We start from the raw sequence: 17,637 nt of genomic DNA, 5'->3' as shown, positions 1-17,637 counted from the left end.
GCTCATGCAATCAACAACAAATGCCTATTCGCTTACATAACACAATAATACTTAAGCACACTAGTGGTCTTGCCACTGTGGCCCTCCCATAACTTACAGGGAAAAATAAGTATTGTTGAAGTATACAATGATCTGACGCTTGTTTGAAAGGTCGACTGGCGACTCCTTGCAAGACTTAGCAAGAGTCTCTGAATCAAGTTATTCTTCTGGGGATACCAAGTGCATTGAATAATGATCAGTTGTGTCTCATGCTCTTGTTACCCCTACTAGTCGATCTATACGTTCGGAATCAGTGTATGAACTACACATGGTTTGTTCGTGGTGACCAATGTTTAGTGTAAGTTCAAGTTAACTACCAATATTTCTGATGACGCGACTGAATTCCAATGATTCCATACATATAGATTACAGCCGCGCCCGTTTGCCAGAGGGACGTGCTGTTCGCTTGCAGCCACTACTCACATCAAACTAGTCCGCCGCTCTCTTTCTTGATATACTCGCATTTTACCATCGCTGGTCGATGTCGAACGATAGGGAGCGCTCCAAATCTGACTCCAACCAGGAGAACAGCCCACCTATTCTGAAATTTCCTCCCGAAGTTCTTGACTATTGCTGGGGTTATGTGGGACGACAAGACCTTTTCCAACTGTCCCGCGTCTGCCGCGTGTTTTGGTACACCTCAAGGTCTAGGATATTCCAGTCGCTCACTATCACCTTGCCATCTCCTGCGGTGCTCCCCTTGAACCAGAAACTGGTCCGCCGTTCAACAAACAAAGCTCCTAAGATGCTTGAGCGCGCTGCTACCCGACTCACAAGTTTCTATTCGGATCCAAGTGCTAGTGAACTCTGGGGCATGATTCAAAACTGGACGGTTACAACTGCGCCGGCGATCAGGAGCAACTCATTCTTCCCTATTCACTCGCAGGAGCAGAGCCTAGCCTTGAAATCGGTCGATGTCGTCTTTCCTTCTCTGTCGCGCAGTTGCAATCTGCGCTCTCTTGAACTTGTCCGCATGAATCTTGGAAGGCAACAATGGCTCATTCTCGAAAGCTTGCCTGCACTCGAGACTCTTAGGCTTATCTCATGCTCCTTTCATCCTTCACCTCATTTGGATGGTTCACTGAAGCTCAAGGAACTTGCGATCGCTGGAGACAGCTTCGGTCCTCGTTCAATTGATGAACACCTGGTTTCTGTGCTCTGTAACCCAGCCTATCTAGAGAAACTCACCGTTATCGACTTTCTCATCACCCACACTATACTAGCGGCCCTCTTGTCTATCGCGCCCTTTCCCCACCTCACATATCTAAGTATATTTGTTGAATCCCTGAGTGGCGACCATTTCTTCAGATTCCTTGCATCGACACCCGCCCTGACGACGTTGAGGATTTTCCCCTGGTCCGCCAACATCATACCGCCCCACCCGTTGCCAGCCCTGTCTTCCCTTCGGTCCTACGACGGCTACCCTCACCTCCTTTCTCACATCGTGCCTGGACGACCCGTCGATTGCGTCTGTCTAGTCCTCCTGATGGTCACTAAAGACGTCGATCAACCAGACGATTATGCCATCCATACCGAGCTGGTCTCAACCGTGCGCGACATCTCACGTTCCGCAGTTCTAGTCAGGAGACTCGCGATAGAATATTTCCTGCCCACTTTAGATAATCTCACCACCATCGCGAACCATCTTCCGGATCTCCATCGCCTGGACCTAGGCCTCATCTCGGGGCCCCCACCGCTAACTCCCGTAAGTGCTATACTTGCATGGGTACTGTATATTCGTTAATGCTTCACAGGAGGAAATTTTCATCCTATCTAGGTCAAGTTCTGAAACCGACCTTAAGTGTGCTAGTGACCCACTTGATACAGTGGGCACCATGCAGGTACGTCGAAACTCGATGAATGCCCTGCCCTCGTGAACCTCTTTTTCAGGGTCTTCTGAGTTGGCTGGCAGAGGGTCGTGCCCCACTTCCGCGCAAGTTAGAGACACTTCGGCTATCGCATAGTTCGGCGGACAACGAGGACGTGCAGTGCATCGAAGGTGTCAAGCAACGAGAACTCATATGTTGCTTGCAGAGTAGGTATCCGAGTCTGCGCGAGGTCGAGATGGGAGACTGTCGTTGGTGGAGAGAAGGTGTACATTGGTCTCGGGAAATTCTTGATTTTGAGGAAACATAAATCCTCGTTGCGTGGCATATGTGTGCTTGAGGTTTGCACTAGTGGGGTATACTGTAGACATGTATCAATTACTACCTGACAAACTATTCTGAAGAACCAAAACGGATGGAACCCGTGAGCGTAGTACCTGCGGCTAAAGATGATAATACGAATTTACCTTCCAACTTGTAGGTCTGGCTTGGGGACCAAAGGGAGACTACGAAATTACGAAACATGTTACATAACGACCTGTCTTAACTTACTACTTATTTCTATCACCAGGAGTCCTTGCTTGTACAAGGATGATCGGGAGCCATCGATTCAACCTATGGTATAGTAACATATTGTTGTGCACTACTTGTCCAGGCAAGTCGGAGTAACTTACAACAAAGAGGTAATGCATCAAATTAGAAATGGGCCCTCCGGGGGAAGGTTTGGAAGGAGGAGATCATGATGCTAGACTGCCGCAGTTCAAGCGCTCACTATAGGCTGTGCATAAGTCCGACACGTTCCAGTCCAGACTTGCCGCACCATTTCCCTCAGAGATCTTTCTGCTCATTCTGTGCGTAAATCATATTCAAGTAGCCCTGATATCACTCGGTTTGGTACTCATTAGCATTTGACAGGGAGATGGGGCAGGTGCAATCTACCATGACAAACAATGTGGAGCGGCGTCACGGAGCAGTTTCGCAGGCGTGTTCCCTTGACATGCATCGATCCACAACTCTTTACAACCTTGCCAACCTTCTCAGAGTCGGATTCCAGCAGTGTGGGGTTCTGTCTGACCTGAACAAGGCCATTGAGCTTTATCAAACTGCACTAATGATCTGCCCCCCTGATCACTCCGAGGTGCGATACTCGTCACTCAAAAACCTTGCTGTCAGCCTTCGAGACAGATTCGAACAGCAGGGCGTACTTTCTGACCTCGATGAAGCAATTAAACATTCCCGAGCTGCACTGGCGCTCTGTCCTCATCGATTCACATCTTTCAACACCCTTGCCGGTTGCCTTGTTGGAAAATTTGGGCAGTGGGGCGTCCTGTCTGACCTCGATGAAGCCATTGAGCACTATCGAGCTGCACTGGCGCTCTGTCCCCTAGGCCACCCTCATCGATCCGAATTTCTCAACAACCTTGCCTCCAGCCTTATATACAGATTTAGGCAGCAGGGCGTCCTGTCCGACCTGTCTGAGGCCATCGAGCTCTTTCGAGCTGCACTGGTGCTCCATCCCCCTGGCCATCTTCATCGATCCATATCTCTTAACAACCTTGCCTCCAGCCTTCAATGCAGATTCCTGCAGCAGGGCATCTTGTCAGACCTCGATGAGGGCATTGAGCTCCATCGAGCTGCGCTGTTACTCCGGCCCCCGGGTCATCCTGAGCGATTCAAGTCTTTCTGCGACCTCGGATGCGCCCTTCGAGCCAGATTCAAGCAGCGGGGCGTCCTGTCTGATCTAGATGAAGCCATTGACCTCTCTCGAGCCGCTCTGGTGATCTATCCCCCTGGCCATTCTGGTAAATCTATTCCCCTGAGCAATCTTGCTGTCTGCCTTCGTGATAGATTTGAGCAGCGGGGCATCTTGTCTGACCTGGATGAGTCCCTTGAGCTCCATCGAGCTGCACTGGTGCTCAATTCCTCTGACCATCTCTCTAGATCCACGTCTCTTAACAACCTTGCCGCCAGCCTTCAAAGCAGATTCCGGCAGCAGGGCATCCTGTCTGACCTAGATGAGGCCATTGTGCACTATCGAGCTGCTCTGGTGCTCTGTCCCCCTGGCCATCCTGAACAATTAGCGTCTCTCAGCAATCTTGCCACTGGCCTTCAAATCAGATTCACGAAGCGGGGCGTCCAGTCTGACCAGGATGAGGCCATTGAGCTTCATCGAGCTGTACCGGCGCTCCTTCCCCTTGATCATCCTAATAGATCCGCATCTCTCAGCAATCTTGCCCTCAGCCTTCAATCCAGATTCAAGCTGCGGGGTGTCCCGTCTGACCTCGATGAGGCCATTGAGCGTGTACTCTGCCTTGTATTCGAATCCGAGGAGCGGGACGTCCCGTCTGACCTGAATGAGGCCATTGAGCTCCATCGAGCTGCACTAATGCTGCGTCCCCCTGGTCATTCTGATCGATCCGGGTCTCTCATCAATCTTGCCATCAGCCTTCACATCAGATTCACGCAGTGGGGCGTCCTGTCCGACGTGGATGAGGCTATTGAGCATTATCAAGCTGCACTAATGCTGCGTCCCCCTGGTCATTCTGAACGATCCATGTCTCTCAACAGTCTTGCCGCCAGCCTTCTAGACAGATCCAAGTGGCATGGTCTATCTTCAGACTTGGACACGGCCTTCGGGATTTATTTACAGCTCTCTGAAGTATCTCATGCAGCCTCACGTAATGATCTTTATGCTGTTAAGTCATGGGCCGCCTCCGCTGAGCAGCTGGAGCATGACTCTGCATTGCTTGCCTATCAGACCGCATTGAGATTTCTCGATAAGCTCGTTGCTGTTCTGTCATCTTCTTCCCACCATTTTGATGCGGTCAGGGAGGCCACTTCATCCCTTGCAATGGACGCTTTCTCGTGCAGTGTTCGTCATGGTGCTTTGACAACTGCTGTGGAACTGGTGGAGCAAGGTCGTGCGGTATTCTGGACCCAGTTGGCACGCTTCCGCACACCACTGGATGAACTTTCCGCATCCAGTGACACCGGCAAAGCCTTGGCGGAAGAGTTCAAGCGACTCAGCTTTCGCCTTCGTGACGCATTCGAAGATTCTACTCAAGACCGGACCTCACAAATTCGGGAAGTGACCGCGCAATGGAATGATGTCGTCTCACGCATCCGCATGCGGCCTGACTTTTCTCGGTTTCTCCTCCCTCCCCTGTTCTCCGACCTACAGAAGGCCGCAGAAGAAGGTCCAGTCATCATTGTCAATGCTAGTCAGTACAGCTGTGACGCCTTGATTATCTTGAGCGCCCAAGATCCTGTCCACGTTCCACTTGATATCGCGCGGGCCGACGTCTCCGAGTTGTCTTCCGAGTTCCAGTCCCTCGCCGAGGGCGTTGGTTCTTCTGATCATCAACTTGGGTTGCAGAAGTTTGTCTCTGTCCTACGCAAGCTTTGGCTTCATATCGTTGGCCCAGTAGTTCAAGCTCTTAAGGAGTCGAATGTTAATCGTGGCTCGCGTATCTGGTGGTGTCCCACCGCTGAGTTCACCCTACTTCCTCTACATGCAGCAGGGCCTTATGAGAGGAAGAGAAGCAATTTATCTCACATTTACATATCCTCTTACACCCCGACTTTGGCGACTCTCATTCGTGCGAGACGGCAGGTATCGCGAGATGTGCAACATTTTGTTGCCATTGGTCAAGCAAACCCGGATATCGGAGGCAAGGAACTCCGATGTGTCGCCCCCGAGTTAGCCGTCGTCGCTCAGCACATCGCTCCCGTCATGTCCTTCACATCGCTTGCAGACAGCCATGCAACAGTACAGGGAGCATTGGATGTATTGAGCCAGAATCAATGGCTTCACCTGGCCTGCCATGGAATGCCGAATCGACAACAACCATTCGAGTCTTCTTTTGCGATGCGTGACGGGCCTTTAATGATCAAGGACATTGTCCGATCTGACTGGCAGAGTCCGGAGTTTGCATTCTTATCGGCCTGCCACACTACCGTGGGCGATGAGAAGAGTCCTGACGAGTCTATCCATCTCGCTGCAGCCATGCAATTCTCCGGATTTCGCAGTGTGATTGGTTCGATGTGGTCTGTCGACGACGAGGTTGCACGGCAGATGGCGTCTGCTTTTTACAGCAACCTGGTTGATAGTTCTGGGAGATTGGACTGCACGCGCGCCGCAGTCGCGTTGCACAAGGCTGTGAAGACGTTGCGGAAGAAGGTTCCACTGGAACAGCAGATCGTATTTGTTCACATAGGTGTCTAGTTTCACTTTGCCTATCTTCGCATTTTCAGTACGACATCCACACAAGTCATTCACACTACGCGCTCACAATGCATCTAGAGATTGCACAAAGGTCGGTTCAGATGAGTGGGCTTTACAACGTTTGAGTAGCGGGAGTGATACTCCTAAGCATCCACTGCATGGGCAAGTCTGAGATCTTGATACGATTTCAGAGCTTGTCGTAGATCCTAGCAGAAAGCTGCTAATACTTAGCAGCATTACTACTTGACGAGTGAGTAGGCGCGAGTCAGCCTATCTGGATGTCAATGTCAATGACCAGCTACGTACTGAGCACGGTGTGCTCTTGTCCGAATACATGGCCCGGCCGGGCTGAGGGCGGACCGTACGGTCACTGTTCAGAAGTTTCCCACATTTACTCACAAACCACGCTTGTTTACACTCGATAAGTCCCATGAATCATGATGTGCACCATTCTATCTTGGATCTATTCATATCCCTAGACATCATGTGCACGATAAGCATGTGCCCATGGGATATTCAGAAGTTGAATAGTCGACGTCTATTCACCACATAAACTCGCCCTTTTTTCCAGTGACCCTCAAGTATTCGTCGTTATGCCTTGGGAGTCGATAAAGCTAAATTCTGGTTGGTGTTTGTTTCGTTGCCTCAGAACCAGTACTGACAAGGGGGCTCATACATTAGGATACTACATTCCAAGCATCGGATTCGGTACTTGGACGCTAGGTAATGGCCAAGGGCCCATCGACCAGGTTGAACAAGCTCTGGAAAACGGATACAACCATATCGGTGAGTCCTCATCGCTTAGGTACCTCACAGCGGCACTCATACTATCGCACAGACACGGCGCAGTCCTACAGGAATGAAGGAGAAACCGGCATTGCTTTAAAAGAAAGCGGACTTTCGCGCTCAGATATCTTCGTGACAACCAAGTACTCCGGTACTAACAGCCTTGACATCCCGACTTCCATCAAGAACAGTGTCAACAGCGTATGTTCTGCTCTAGCTTGGAGCCAGTGCTCTCATAACGTTTTCTGCTCAATAGCTTGGGGTATCGTACGTGGACCTTTATCTGGTTCACTCCCCGCGCCTGGCGGTACCAGACATCCCCACGTGTTGGGCACAAATGGAGAAGGTCAAGGAAGACGGACTTGCTAAGTGAATAATTTGTGAGATGGTGCTACAGTCAGAGAATCTGACTTGAGACCGCAGGAGCATTGGTATCAGTAACTTTGGCGTCCAAGACATGGAGATTTTGATGGCATCTGCGAAAGTTAAACCTGCTGTCAATCAGGTGTGTAACATCGATTTGCCCCACTTAAATGAGATTCGACTTTTAGTGACATTTGACATAGATTCTCCTTCACCCATATGTCTATCAGCAACAGAAACCTATCCTTGATTATGCTGCGAAGAATGGAATCATTATCGAGGCCTACAGCGCGCTGATGTTGGTCAACGCTCTCTGACAATTGAGTTCGCGCTGAATGTCGTCCCTAGCCCCATCACAAAGTTACCCGGCGGTCCTTTGGACAAACCGTTGAACGAAATCGCCGCAAAGTTCGGTGCAACGCCCGAGCAAGTTCTACTGGCGTGGACGAAAGCCAAGGGCGCCGTTGTAGTCACGTGAGTATATCTGTGATATTTTGCAGTTTCCCATTGACAGAAGCCTGGCTAGCACGAGCTCGAAGAGGACGCGCCTGCAAGGCTACCTCGCGGCAGGTGATATAGGTGTGTTTCACTGGATCAACCGTTTGAAGTAGTTCTCAACGATATACTTTAGCTTTGTCTCCAGAGGACGTTGCTGCCATTGATGCTGCAGGCGCTTTGGGCGAGAAGAAAGCCATTGTGAAGATTATGTTGAAAAGGGTTGCCGTAGGTGCAATCGCTTGTGCGGCAGTCTTTAGTGCATGCAACTTCCTCGGCATCAGCATGATGTAAAGTGATTGTTAGCCTTTGACAAATGCTCAGATATCACTAGTACTGGTTCACCCTGTGCCGCCAATCCAGCAAATTGTTCTAGACTGCGAAAGGACTCGAATAGAACCAATTCTCAAGCGCGTCCCTTGCATCAAGTTAGATGAGAATAGGTCATGGGAGTAATGTCGGGTGTGTTACCGTCAACGGGGATAAGGGTAGTCCCAGTATTAGCGCCCTCTCACAGGACAAGTAAGTTAGATCCTGCAAGCTTGGTCGAGACGAGAGTGGGTTGATAATGCTCTGGGATTGAACTCCGGTGCGTTCTGATGCATAGAGACACATGTTAAGCCCCATGATCATCGAGGGTGCCTTGGACCTATTCATATCCCTAGTAGGCCTCATGTGCATGATAGGGATGTGCCCATGGGACGTTTAAAAGTTGAATAGTCAACTATTCATTCACCACAGAAAGTCGCCCTCTTTTCTAGCCATCTAAAGTGATCCTCAATTATTCGTCGCAATGCCTTGGGAGCCAATAAAGCTGAATTCTGGTTGGTGTTTATTTCGTCGCCTCAGAACAAGCGCTGACGAGGGCTCCCATTCGTCAGGATACGATATTCCTAGTATCGGATTCGGTACTTGGAAGACGGGCAAAGGTCAAGGACCTGTCGACCAGATCAAACAAGCTATGAACAACGGATTCAACCATATCGGCGAGTTCTTATCACTTAGGTATCTCATAGCGGCAGCTTCTGATCCTATCGCGTAGACACGGCGCAAAACTACGGGAACGAAATAGAAACCGGCATTGCTTTGAAAGAAAGCGGACTTCCTCGCTCAGACGTCTTTGTGACAACCAAGTACTCCCGTGTAAACAATCTTGACGTCCCGACTTCCATCAAGAATAGTGTCAACAACGTATGTTTCGTTCTAGCTTGGAGCCAGTGCTTTCATGACGTTTGCTGCTAATAGCTTGGGGTATCGTATGTCGACCTTTATCTGATCCACTCTCCCCGTTGGGTAGCACCTGACATTCCCACATGTTGGGCACAAATGGAAAAGGTTCAGGAAGACGGACTTGCCAAGTGAATAATTTGCGAGATGATGCTGCAGTCTGACAATCTGACTTAAGATTGCAGGAGCATTGGTATCAGCAACTTTAGTGTCCAAGACATGGAACTTTTGATGGCATCTGCGAAAGTCAAACCTGCGGTCAACCAGGTATGTACCATCGAATTATCCAAGACTAAATATAACAATTTGGCATAGATTCTCCTTCACCCATATGTCTACCAGCGACAGAAACCTATTCTTGAATATGCTGCAAAGAATGGAATCGTTATCGAAGCCTACAGCGCACTGATGTTAGTTCATACTCACTGATAAATGACTTCATGCTGATCGTCGTCCCTAGCCCCATCACAAAGTTACCCGGCGGTCCTCTGGACAAACCGTTGAACGAAATTGCCGCAAAGTTCGGTGCAACGCCCGAACAAGTTCTCATGGCGTGGACGAAAGCCAAGGGCGCCGTCGTAGTCACGTGGGTTTGTTTGTGGTATATTGCTCTCTCCCATTGACAGAAATCTGTCTAGCGGAAGCTCAAAGGAGATGCGCCTGCGGAGTTACCTCGCGGCAGGTGATATAGGTGGGTTTCACTGAATCAACAATTTGAAGTAGTTCTGAACGACACGCTTTAGCTTTGTCTCCCGAGGACATTGCTGTCATTGACGCTGCGGGCGCTTTGGGCCGAGGAGAAATGAATGTAAAGACTATATTGAGAAGGGTTGTCGTTTGGTTGTTGTAGGTGCAATCGCTTGTGCCGCACTCTCCAGTGCATACAACCTCCTCGGCATTCGCATGTAAAGTGACTTAGCCATTGACAAATACTCAAATACCACCAGCACTGGTGCACACTGCGCCGCCAATGCAGCGAAAATGTTCTAGGCTGCGAAACGACTCGAATAGAACCAGTTCTCAGGCACGTCCCTTGCGTCAAGCTCAGTGAAAATAGGTCGTATGAGTAATGCCTGGGGTATGGGGACAGGAAGTCCCGATATTAGTGCCCTCTCATGATCACAGGCGACTATGGATGAGTAAGCCATATTCTGTCAAGGTTAGTCGAAACGAGAGGACATCAATCATGCCTTGGGGACTTGACACTCTTGAGCTCCGGTGCGTTCTGATGCATACAGACAATGTTTTACTCTAGTTAAGCCTCATGACCATCGAGGGCGCCTTGGATCTATTTATATCCCTAGGCCTCATGTGCACGATAGTGCCTATGGGACGCCAAGTTCAAAAGTCACCACATAAATTTATCCTCTTTTCCAGCAGTCCAAATTGACCCTCAATTACTCGTCGTAATGCCTTGGGAGTCGATAAAGCTGAATTCTGGTTGGTGTTTGATTCGTCGCCTTATACTCGGTGCTGACGAGGGGGCTCATACGTCAGGATACTATATTCCGAGCATCGCATTCGGTACTTGGACGCTAGGCGATGTCCAAGGACCAATCGACCAGAATGAGGTTGAACAAGCTCTTAACAACGGATACAACCATATCGGCGAGTTCTTATCACTTAGGTACCGTACCTCACAGTGCAGCTTCTAATCCTATCACATAGATACGGCGCAAAACTACAGGAACGAAAGAGAAGCAGGCAATGCTTTGAAAGATAGTGGACTTCCTCGCTCAGATGTCTTTGTGACAACCAAGTACTCTGGTGTAAATAGTCTCGACATCCCGACTTCCATCAAGAACAGTGTCGATAGCGTATGTTCTGTCCTGACTTAGAACCAGTGCTTTCATGATTTTTGCTGCTTGTAGCTTGGGGTGTCATACGTGGACCTTTATCTGATCCACTCCCCGCGCTTTGCAGTCCCTGACATTCCCACTTGTTGGGCGCAAATGGAAAGGCTCCAGGAAGACGGACTTGCTAGGTGAAAGATTTTCGGGATGATGCTGCAGTCGGACACCCTGACTTGAGACTGTAGGAGCATTGGTATCAGTAACTTTGGCATCCAAGACATGGAGATTTTGATGGCGTCCGCGAAAGTTAAACCTGCAGGTCAACCAGGTGTGTAGCATCGAACTGTCTAAATGCGATTTTTAGTAACAATTTGGCATAGATTCGCCTCCACCCATATGTCTATCAGCGACAAAAGCCTATCCTTGAGTATGCCGCCAAGAACGGAATCGTTATCGAGGCCTATAGCGCGCTGATGTTGGTCAAGTCCCTCTGACAAGTGCGTTTACGCTGAATGTCGTCCCTAGCCCCATCACGAAGTTACCCGGCGGTCCTTTGGAAAAACCGCTGAATGAAATCGCCGCAAAGTTCGGTGCGACGACTGAGCAAATTCTTATGGCGTGGACGAAAGCCAAGGGGGCCGTCGTGGTTACGTAGGTTTATCTGTGGTATCTTGCAGTTTCCCATTGATAGAAGCCTATCTAGCACGAGCTCGAAGAAGACGCGCCTGCAAAGTTACCTCGCAGCAGGTGATATAGGTGGGTTTCACTAGATCAACCACTCGGATTAGTTCTGACTGATGTGCTTTAGCTTTGTCTTCCGAGGACATTGCTATCATTGACGCTGCGGGCGCCCTGGGAGAGGAGAAACCAATGTAAATATTAAGTGTATTGAGAAGGGTTGTCGTATGGGCAATCGCTTGTGCGGCAGTCTTTAGTGTATGTAACTTCCCCGGCATGCGCATGATGTAAAGTGATTTAAGCCGGCTAGCCTAGGTTTGACAAATGCTCAAATGTCGCCAGTACAACGGTTCACCCCGCGCTGCCATTGGAGCAAAAATTTGCCAGGCTGCGGAACGACTCGAATAGAACCATTTCTCAAGCGTGTCCCAAGCTACATGAGAATCGAACGTGGGAGTAATGTTTGAGTTATGTTTCCGCCAACGGGGACAAGGCTAGTCCTGGTCGTGCCCTCTCACGGGCGACTACGGACAAGTAAGTTATATCCTGTAAGGTTGGTCGAGCCGAGAGTACGTCAATAATGCCTTGGGACTTGATCCCCTTGAACTCCGGTACGTCTTGATGCATAGAGGCTGTCTGATATTGCTCAACCTTTGAGCAGGCTATAGCATTCCGAGCCTCGCGTATGGGACTGGATCGCTGGGAAATGGCCAGTGGCCAATAGATCAGCTCACACAGGCCCTCGATACAGGATTCTATCATATTGGTGAGTACGGCCGAGATTGACCATCGCACCCCTGTCAATACCGAGCAGATACGGCACAACTTTATAGGAATGAGGCCGAGGTTGGCATCACCATCGGGGAACTTGGGCTAGAGCATTCCGACGTATTCATCACAACAAAGTATTCTGGCTTCAATGGACTTGATATCCAGACCTCAATCCAAAACAGTTTGACTTACGTGCGTAGTAGTCATATATTATCACTATATGTGCGAGTAGACGTCGATCTAACAATTGCAGTTGAACACCTCTTACGTCGATCTGTATCTCATTCACAACCCGAATCTGGCTGTGCCTGACATACCAACTGTTTGGGCTCAGATGGAGAAAGTTCAAGAAGAAGGGCTCGCCAGGTAGCTATTGGTTTTTGCAAATTATTGAATTCGGAAGCCGACGCCAACTACAGGAGCATTGGCGTGAGCAACTTCAATGAGAAGCAGCTCGAGATCCTACTTTCGTCCGCAAAGATCAAACCGGCTGCCAATCAAGTGAGTGAATGAACCTAATATTATCGTAATTAGTCAAGCTCGATTGCTCTACTTGTAGATTTACCTGCAGCCCTACGTTTACCAGCAACAGTTTCCGACTTTAGAGTACGCCGCCAAACATGACATCGTAATTGAGGCATACGGTGCTTTGACGTGCGATGATTTCTGAATTCCATACGAAAGGTTAATCATGATTTTGAAGGCCTGTCACGGGAGAGCCAGGAGGTCCAGTGGACGTTCCTTTGAATGAAATCGCCACGAGGCTTGGAGCTACTGCTGACCAAGTCCTCCTTGCATGGATCAAGGCAAAAGGTGCAGTCGTGGTAACGTGTGTCTTTACTATGTGATTAAGGGGCGACGTTGTTGACATCGTAACTCGCCAGCACCAGCTCCAAAAAGGCGCGTCTCCTAAGTTACCTTTCCGCTGGGGACCTCGGTGAGTTCCCTCGTTGAAGATGACGGCCCTAAAAGGTCTGATGCATCTTGGCAGAATTATCGCCAGATGACATCACTGCGATTGATATTGCAGGCGCTATCGGAGAGAAACGAATCACGGTCAGACGTGGGCTGCGTAAACTCGGGGCGGGCGTTTTGATTGGGACCGTGATCTTGGTTGCCTGCAGCTATTTCAAAGGTAGAAATAAGCGGAGGAACATTACAGAGTCGACACTGGACAGAAACGATTGACCGTCATACATACCCAATGAAACATTGAAAATAGCCTTACTAGTATCTATTCATATCTTGAATCATCTTCCCACCCCGGTGAAGGCTGGCCCTATGAATTCAACCGTTTCACAGAAAGCCTCTGAGTCAGTTACCATCTTACCCAAGCCTGATTAGAGACGCATTGCAACTATGCCTTGGGACCTTGTCACACTGAATTCCGGTGAGTCGAAATGAGGAGCGGTCGATTCCTACTCACTCGAAGACATTAGGCTATGTTATGCCAAGCATTGCTTATGGTACCTGGACACTTGGGAACGGGCAGGGTCCCATCGACCAGATTGCTCAAGCTTTCGACACGGGATACTACCACGTCGGCAAGAATTCTCTGAAAATCCCAATTGTATAAAGTTCTGAAGATTGAGGTTCTTGTAGATACCGCTCAAGGTTACAGAAATGAGGGGGAGGTGGGTATTGCCCTTCACGAAAGCAGTTTATCCCGCGGGGAGGTATTCATTACGACGAAATACTCTGGCTTTGATGGGCTCGACATCCCCACTGCGATCAGAAACAGCATCAACAACGTGAGTGACTTCCCGAGATGAGTCAACCTAGGTGCTAATAGAACTAGATCGGCACACCTTACGTGGACCTATACCTCATTCATAACCCACGCCTCGCGGTACCGGACATCCCAACAGCGTGGGCACAGATGGAGAAAGTGGTGGAGGATGGACTGGCAAAGTATGTAAAACAACCGTGTTTTCTGTTTCACGCACCGCTGACAGGATCGACACAGGAGTATTGGTGTAAGCAACTTCGGCGTACAAGATTTGGAAGTTCTGCTGGCGTCGGCGAAAATCAAACCTGCGGCAAACCAGGTGAGAGAACAATATGATGAACTTTGCTTGCGGGAGTCTAACTTTCGAGAGAAAGATCCTTCTCCATCCTTATGTTTACCAGCAACAGGCGCCTATAGTGAAGTATGCTGCTGAACATGGCATTGTCATCGAGGCATACAGTGCCCTCCAGTAGGCAATTTGATATTCAGTCACATATGTGACTGACCTGAGGATGTAGACCCATTACGAAGGAACCTAGTGGCCCATTAGACGCACCGCTGAACGAGATCGCCACTCGACTGGGGGCAACTACAGACCAGGTACTTCTCGCTTGGACGAAGGCAAAAGGCGCAGTTGTCGTCACGTAGGTTCCGCTTTGTCTACCATTGGTCGCGATCATCGACTTTGAGTGCCCTTTAGAACTAGTTCCAGGAAGATCCGTTTAGAAGGCTATCGAGATGCAGGCGATATTAGTAAGTTTATTCTGAGGAGCAACTTGGCGCATGCAACCTGAACATATTTACTTGGCAGAACTTTCAAAGGAGGATATTGCTGCGATTGATGCTGCTGGGGCGTTGGGCGAAAAACGAATCACTGCTAGAATGGGGTTGCGGAAGTTCGCCATTGGTGTTTTAGTTGGGGTTGTGGTGTTGGGCCTTTGCAGTTATTTCGGAATAAGGTTTGATACGTCTTTGTTGCACCGGTCACGCTCCATTGCTCGCTAGGATATTTAAGAACGCGTTTAGAGGAAGTCATTGAGATGTACATACATAAGTACACTTCTACTTCAATAGACTGATCTTCCGAGTGAATCTGCACCACTGAACGGGCTAGTAGCTGATCGTGAGCTCAATCTGAACTTTAGTTTTCAGAAGCATATATGTAGACGCTTACCAGGGTTGACATGGACGTGCCAGTCTGCGATGTCGCTGCCAGCCTGCATGTGCGTGCAGTGCACGTTACGGTCGAAGTCATGATTCAAAAACTCCCCGTAAGTAACCTAGTGTCCGAAATTGGAATGGTGGCGGTTAAACAAACTATGCTGCACTGCAGTTGATACGCAGCAAATTTGTTTTTCGCACAGCAACGCACCTTTGACAACAACCATCATGTCTCCCATCTCCAGCCAGCCCAAGACGAGCACTATGGATATGCACGGTCCTTTCACAACGGACGAGAAGAGAAGTCGTCCATGCCAGCACGATGACCACAATATGAATTACCCATGTGAATGCCCTTCAACATCACATCGTGCATGCCACAAAGCGAGGCTGCAGCGCCTCATCCTGCCTATAGCACTTTCCCTTCTTTCCGTAGGCGCCTTGCTGGTCACGGCCTACTGCTCCGAAATTGGCGATCTGCTGGGAGCACTTGGACTTGGTCATGGCATATCGCTAGACAAGCGTAGTAGCTCAAGCTTCACGAGCAACAAATGTAGTGCAACGATTTCTTGATTCATTTTTCTTTCTGACAACTCACTTCAGTGTACCTAATTATCATTTTCGTCGGCCTTTTCCTCGTCCTTATAGCAGCTATAATGCTCAGTTTCTGGTGCTGCAAAGGTATGATCGAACACTGTCCCGAAAGCGCTTATTGGCTCATGCTTTCTTACATAGGTTCTTTCGAGAATCCCCTGTGTTGTCCATGCTACTTGTGTGCATGTTGCGGTGGTCTCGGTAAGTGGGGCTATACTAACTCCATTGCGACCCTCACTCGTGTTATCAGCATGTTTGGAGTGCATTGGCTGTGGCCTCTGCGCAGCAGGCCTCGACGAAGCCCTATAGTTGAGCGCTACCTTCACCTGCGGCTCAGCCTCAAGTCAGGACTTTGTGATTGTGACTCTATGAGCCTAATCTGTTTTATAATGGACTGTTTATCCGTGTGGACTTTCATACCGCTCGTATGTCTCTGCATCAGCGAAGCTTCCATTTTCCGTATAGCAGAAGTGTATGTAACACTGCAGTGAAGCCACTAATGAAGAACAATTTTTGGATCTTCTCGCCGCCTTTTCTGCTCACAACTCGCTTCCTTCCACGTGTATCAGTCCCTGACAGTGCCACTGAAGGACATGTGCATGCAACACAATGGCACACCGTTCTCAACCATACCGCCCATGTCTTCGAGAGGCGACACTGTATCGCCTAGTGTGTCGCAATGTGTTCGATCTCGTCATACGACAGGCGGAAACCATGGAAAACCCCAGTAGAAAAATAAGCCAAAACCATTGTGGCACGATCCGCCAGAGCATCCTTCATGTGTTTCTGGTTCGAGGCGTCGTGTATGGTCGCGGTATCGAAGCCGTCACTGGAACACTGGGATGACCTCATGCATGATCAGAACAAGGAGGAATGGGAAAAACATAAGAAAATGGTGACAGATCGGTTGGGAAACATGAATGTCACGGCGAGTATGGCCAGTAAGCTCCTTCAGTCGCTGAAACTTATTCTCATTTGCAGGCGGTTATATTGTTCGTGTTCTTTTAAACTAATATTTCGCGTTGTTTCCACTCAGATGCAAGAGAAATCGAATTGTGCATTGCGCTATATCCACCCTCTCGAGTAATTGTATCCAGCTACGGCAGTCTGCGTTGATCGAGAACCACCATTTATTTGACTCCTATCTTCACAGCGACCCGCGCAGCGTCCATGCATTCTGCTTATCACCGAATACAACACCAATGCCCCAATCGGTCGAGGCGTTTACCCAGAGGTCTACGTCCTGCGAAACCCCTCGTGGAGACAAGGTATGGGGTGGTAGGGTGGAGGATAGGGTGTGTAACCACCACTTCAAATTGCTCACGCCAGAAGGAGGAGGGTACCGGCTGACGACCTTCAATAGGAACTGCGAGATAAACCTGGAGAGCTTTGCGAGGAAAGACCTCCAGTGCGGTATAACATGTTTTTACCTCCAGTGCCCTCGGGAAGAGCGGGGTTCGATACGTTGACTATTGTTATGATAACGAGTAATAGAGAACACGTCTTTAATCAAATCCCAAACGGCATCGGTCTTTTCACGACCGATGAGAAGAGAAGTCGTCCATGCCAACACGATGACCACAATATGGATGACCAGTGTGAATGCCCTTCAACATCACACCGTGCTTGCCGCAAAGCGAGGCTGCGGCGCGCCATCTTGCCTATAGCATTTCCCCTTCTTTCTGTAGCCGCGTGCCTTTCTGGTCACAACCTACTGCTCCGAAGTTGGTGATCTGCTGGAAGCGCTTGGAGTTTGGTCACGGTCATGGCATATGATTAGACAAGCGCCAAACGACGACGAGTAGTAGCTCAGGCCTCACGAGCAAAGTCGGATGTCCTCTTTCATTGTTCCTTCTGACAATTCACTTCAACGTACCTAATCATCATCTTCATCGGCGTTTTCCTTGTCTTCCTTGTCCTTCTAGTGGCGCTATAATGCTCAGTTTCTAC

At 49.3% G+C, this 17,637-nt stretch overlaps 8 protein-coding genes across 8 annotated transcripts; all 8 read left to right on the top strand.

Annotated features, from left to right (window-relative positions):
* The first annotated feature begins 85 nt into the window (after positions 1-85).
* On the top strand, positions 86-2,448 carry EDB91DRAFT_575766 (uncharacterized protein). The gene is made up of 4 exons (XM_041327757.1): positions 86-337; positions 405-1,744; positions 1,794-1,880; positions 1,930-2,448. The coding sequence occupies exons 2-4, from the start codon at positions 521-523 to the stop codon at positions 2,173-2,175; spliced, it is 1,557 nt and encodes a 518-aa protein (XP_041174933.1). The 5' UTR covers positions 86-337; positions 405-520; the 3' UTR covers positions 2,176-2,448.
* EDB91DRAFT_575771 (CHAT domain-containing protein) lies at positions 2,449-6,122 on the top strand. Its single transcript, XM_041327758.1, has 2 exons — positions 2,449-2,716; positions 2,781-6,122. The coding sequence occupies exon 2, from the start codon at positions 2,785-2,787 to the stop codon at positions 6,088-6,090; it is 3,306 nt and encodes a 1,101-aa protein (XP_041174932.1). The 5' UTR covers positions 2,449-2,716; positions 2,781-2,784; the 3' UTR covers positions 6,091-6,122.
* A 375-nt stretch (positions 6,123-6,497) lies between these two features.
* Positions 6,498-8,216, top strand: EDB91DRAFT_1225450 (NADP-dependent oxidoreductase domain-containing protein). The gene is made up of 9 exons (XM_041320971.1): positions 6,498-6,714; positions 6,772-6,876; positions 6,929-7,077; positions 7,133-7,245; positions 7,300-7,381; positions 7,443-7,537; positions 7,588-7,713; positions 7,766-7,818; positions 7,871-8,216. The coding sequence occupies exons 1-9, from the start codon at positions 6,684-6,686 to the stop codon at positions 8,026-8,028; spliced, it is 912 nt and encodes a 303-aa protein (XP_041174931.1). The 5' UTR covers positions 6,498-6,683; the 3' UTR covers positions 8,029-8,216.
* Positions 8,217-8,232: 16 nt separating this feature from the next.
* EDB91DRAFT_575117 (NADP-dependent oxidoreductase domain-containing protein) lies at positions 8,233-9,938 on the top strand. The gene is made up of 10 exons (XM_041327753.1): positions 8,233-8,256; positions 8,342-8,558; positions 8,616-8,720; positions 8,777-8,925; positions 8,980-9,092; positions 9,147-9,228; positions 9,277-9,371; positions 9,422-9,547; positions 9,600-9,652; positions 9,705-9,938. Exons 2-10 carry the CDS (start codon positions 8,528-8,530, stop codon positions 9,809-9,811), a joined length of 861 nt encoding a protein of 286 aa, XP_041174930.1. The 5' UTR covers positions 8,233-8,256; positions 8,342-8,527; the 3' UTR covers positions 9,812-9,938.
* A 259-nt stretch (positions 9,939-10,197) lies between these two features.
* EDB91DRAFT_575728 (NADP-dependent oxidoreductase domain-containing protein) lies at positions 10,198-11,333 on the top strand. Its single transcript, XM_041327756.1, has 7 exons — positions 10,198-10,401; positions 10,459-10,569; positions 10,630-10,778; positions 10,833-10,945; positions 11,000-11,082; positions 11,135-11,229; positions 11,280-11,333. Exons 1-6 carry the CDS (start codon positions 10,371-10,373, stop codon positions 11,179-11,181), a joined length of 534 nt encoding a protein of 177 aa, XP_041174929.1. The 5' UTR covers positions 10,198-10,370; the 3' UTR covers positions 11,182-11,229; positions 11,280-11,333.
* Positions 11,334-11,847: 514 nt separating this feature from the next.
* EDB91DRAFT_575456 (Aldo keto reductase) lies at positions 11,848-13,432 on the top strand. Its single transcript, XM_041327754.1, has 9 exons — positions 11,848-12,043; positions 12,094-12,198; positions 12,247-12,395; positions 12,457-12,569; positions 12,623-12,704; positions 12,763-12,857; positions 12,907-13,032; positions 13,088-13,140; positions 13,195-13,432. Exons 1-9 carry the CDS (start codon positions 12,013-12,015, stop codon positions 13,389-13,391), a joined length of 951 nt encoding a protein of 316 aa, XP_041174928.1. The 5' UTR covers positions 11,848-12,012; the 3' UTR covers positions 13,392-13,432.
* Positions 13,433-13,562: 130 nt separating this feature from the next.
* EDB91DRAFT_1083906 (NADP-dependent oxidoreductase domain-containing protein) lies at positions 13,563-15,996 on the top strand (the record flags this gene model as incomplete). The annotated part of the gene is made up of 14 exons (XM_041315688.1): positions 13,563-13,593; positions 13,806-13,954; positions 14,002-14,114; positions 14,170-14,251; positions 14,334-14,401; positions 14,451-14,576; positions 14,633-14,685; positions 14,744-14,891; positions 15,110-15,155; positions 15,217-15,439; positions 15,530-15,646; positions 15,697-15,774; positions 15,829-15,888; positions 15,938-15,996. The coding sequence occupies 14 exons, from the start codon at positions 13,563-13,565 to the stop codon at positions 15,994-15,996; spliced, it is 1,353 nt and encodes a 450-aa protein (XP_041174927.1).
* A 601-nt stretch (positions 15,997-16,597) lies between these two features.
* On the top strand, positions 16,598-17,474 carry EDB91DRAFT_575636 (uncharacterized protein). The gene is made up of 3 exons (XM_041327755.1): positions 16,598-16,615; positions 16,669-16,982; positions 17,051-17,474. Exons 2-3 carry the CDS (start codon positions 16,890-16,892, stop codon positions 17,417-17,419), a joined length of 462 nt encoding a protein of 153 aa, XP_041174926.1. The 5' UTR covers positions 16,598-16,615; positions 16,669-16,889; the 3' UTR covers positions 17,420-17,474.
* Positions 17,475-17,637: the final 163 nt, after the last annotated feature.

This window comes from Suillus paluster (assembly GCF_016628075.1).
Source record: "Suillus paluster strain FC165 chromosome Unknown EDB91scaffold_46, whole genome shotgun sequence".
Lineage (NCBI taxonomy): Eukaryota > Fungi > Basidiomycota > Agaricomycetes > Boletales > Suillaceae > Suillus > Suillus paluster.
The sequence above is the reverse complement of the archived record's forward strand: the minus strand, read 5'-3'. Positions and strand labels throughout refer to the sequence as shown.

Bases quoted from the DNA above. Each gene is read 5' to 3' on its own strand.
- EDB91DRAFT_575766 (XM_041327757.1), top strand. From the start codon at position 521: ATGTCGAACGATAGGGAGCGCTCCAAATCTGACTCCAACCAGGAGAAC. The intron at 1,745-1,793 runs GTAAGTGCTATA...AATGCTTCACAG, and splicing joins GGCCCCCACCGCTAACTCCC to GAGGAAATTTTCATCCTATC. The intron at 1,881-1,929 runs GTACGTCGAAAC...CCTCTTTTTCAG, and splicing joins ATACAGTGGGCACCATGCAG to GGTCTTCTGAGTTGGCTGGC.
- EDB91DRAFT_575771 (XM_041327758.1), top strand. From the start codon at position 2,785: ATGGGGCAGGTGCAATCTACCATGACAAACAATGTGGAGCGGCGTCAC.
- EDB91DRAFT_1225450 (XM_041320971.1), top strand. From the start codon at position 6,684: ATGCCTTGGGAGTCGATAAAGCTAAATTCTG. The intron at 7,246-7,299 runs GTGAATAATTTG...TTGAGACCGCAG, and splicing joins AAGGAAGACGGACTTGCTAA to GAGCATTGGTATCAGTAACT. The intron at 7,819-7,870 runs GTGTGTTTCACT...GATATACTTTAG, and splicing joins CCTCGCGGCAGGTGATATAG to CTTTGTCTCCAGAGGACGTT.
- EDB91DRAFT_575117 (XM_041327753.1), top strand. From the start codon at position 8,528: ATGCCTTGGGAGCCAATAAAGCTGAATTCTG. The intron at 8,926-8,979 runs GTATGTTTCGTT...TGCTGCTAATAG, and splicing joins TCAAGAATAGTGTCAACAAC to CTTGGGGTATCGTATGTCGA. The intron at 9,093-9,146 runs GTGAATAATTTG...TTAAGATTGCAG, and splicing joins CAGGAAGACGGACTTGCCAA to GAGCATTGGTATCAGCAACT.
- EDB91DRAFT_575728 (XM_041327756.1), top strand. From the start codon at position 10,371: ATGCCTTGGGAGTCGATAAAGCTGAATTCTG. The intron at 10,570-10,629 runs GCGAGTTCTTAT...CCTATCACATAG, and splicing joins CAACGGATACAACCATATCG to ATACGGCGCAAAACTACAGG. The intron at 11,083-11,134 runs GTGTGTAGCATC...AATTTGGCATAG, and splicing joins TAAACCTGCAGGTCAACCAG to ATTCGCCTCCACCCATATGT.
- EDB91DRAFT_575456 (XM_041327754.1), top strand. From the start codon at position 12,013: ATGCCTTGGGACTTGATCCCCTTGAACTCCG. The intron at 12,044-12,093 runs GTACGTCTTGAT...ACCTTTGAGCAG, and splicing joins CTTGATCCCCTTGAACTCCG to GCTATAGCATTCCGAGCCTC. The intron at 13,033-13,087 runs GTGTGTCTTTAC...GTAACTCGCCAG, and splicing joins AAAGGTGCAGTCGTGGTAAC to CACCAGCTCCAAAAAGGCGC.
- EDB91DRAFT_575636 (XM_041327755.1), top strand. From the start codon at position 16,890: ATGCCCCAATCGGTCGAGGCGTTTACCCAGAGGTCTACGTCCTGCGAA. The intron at 16,983-17,050 runs GTGTGTAACCAC...GACCTTCAATAG, and splicing joins GTGGTAGGGTGGAGGATAGG to GAACTGCGAGATAAACCTGG.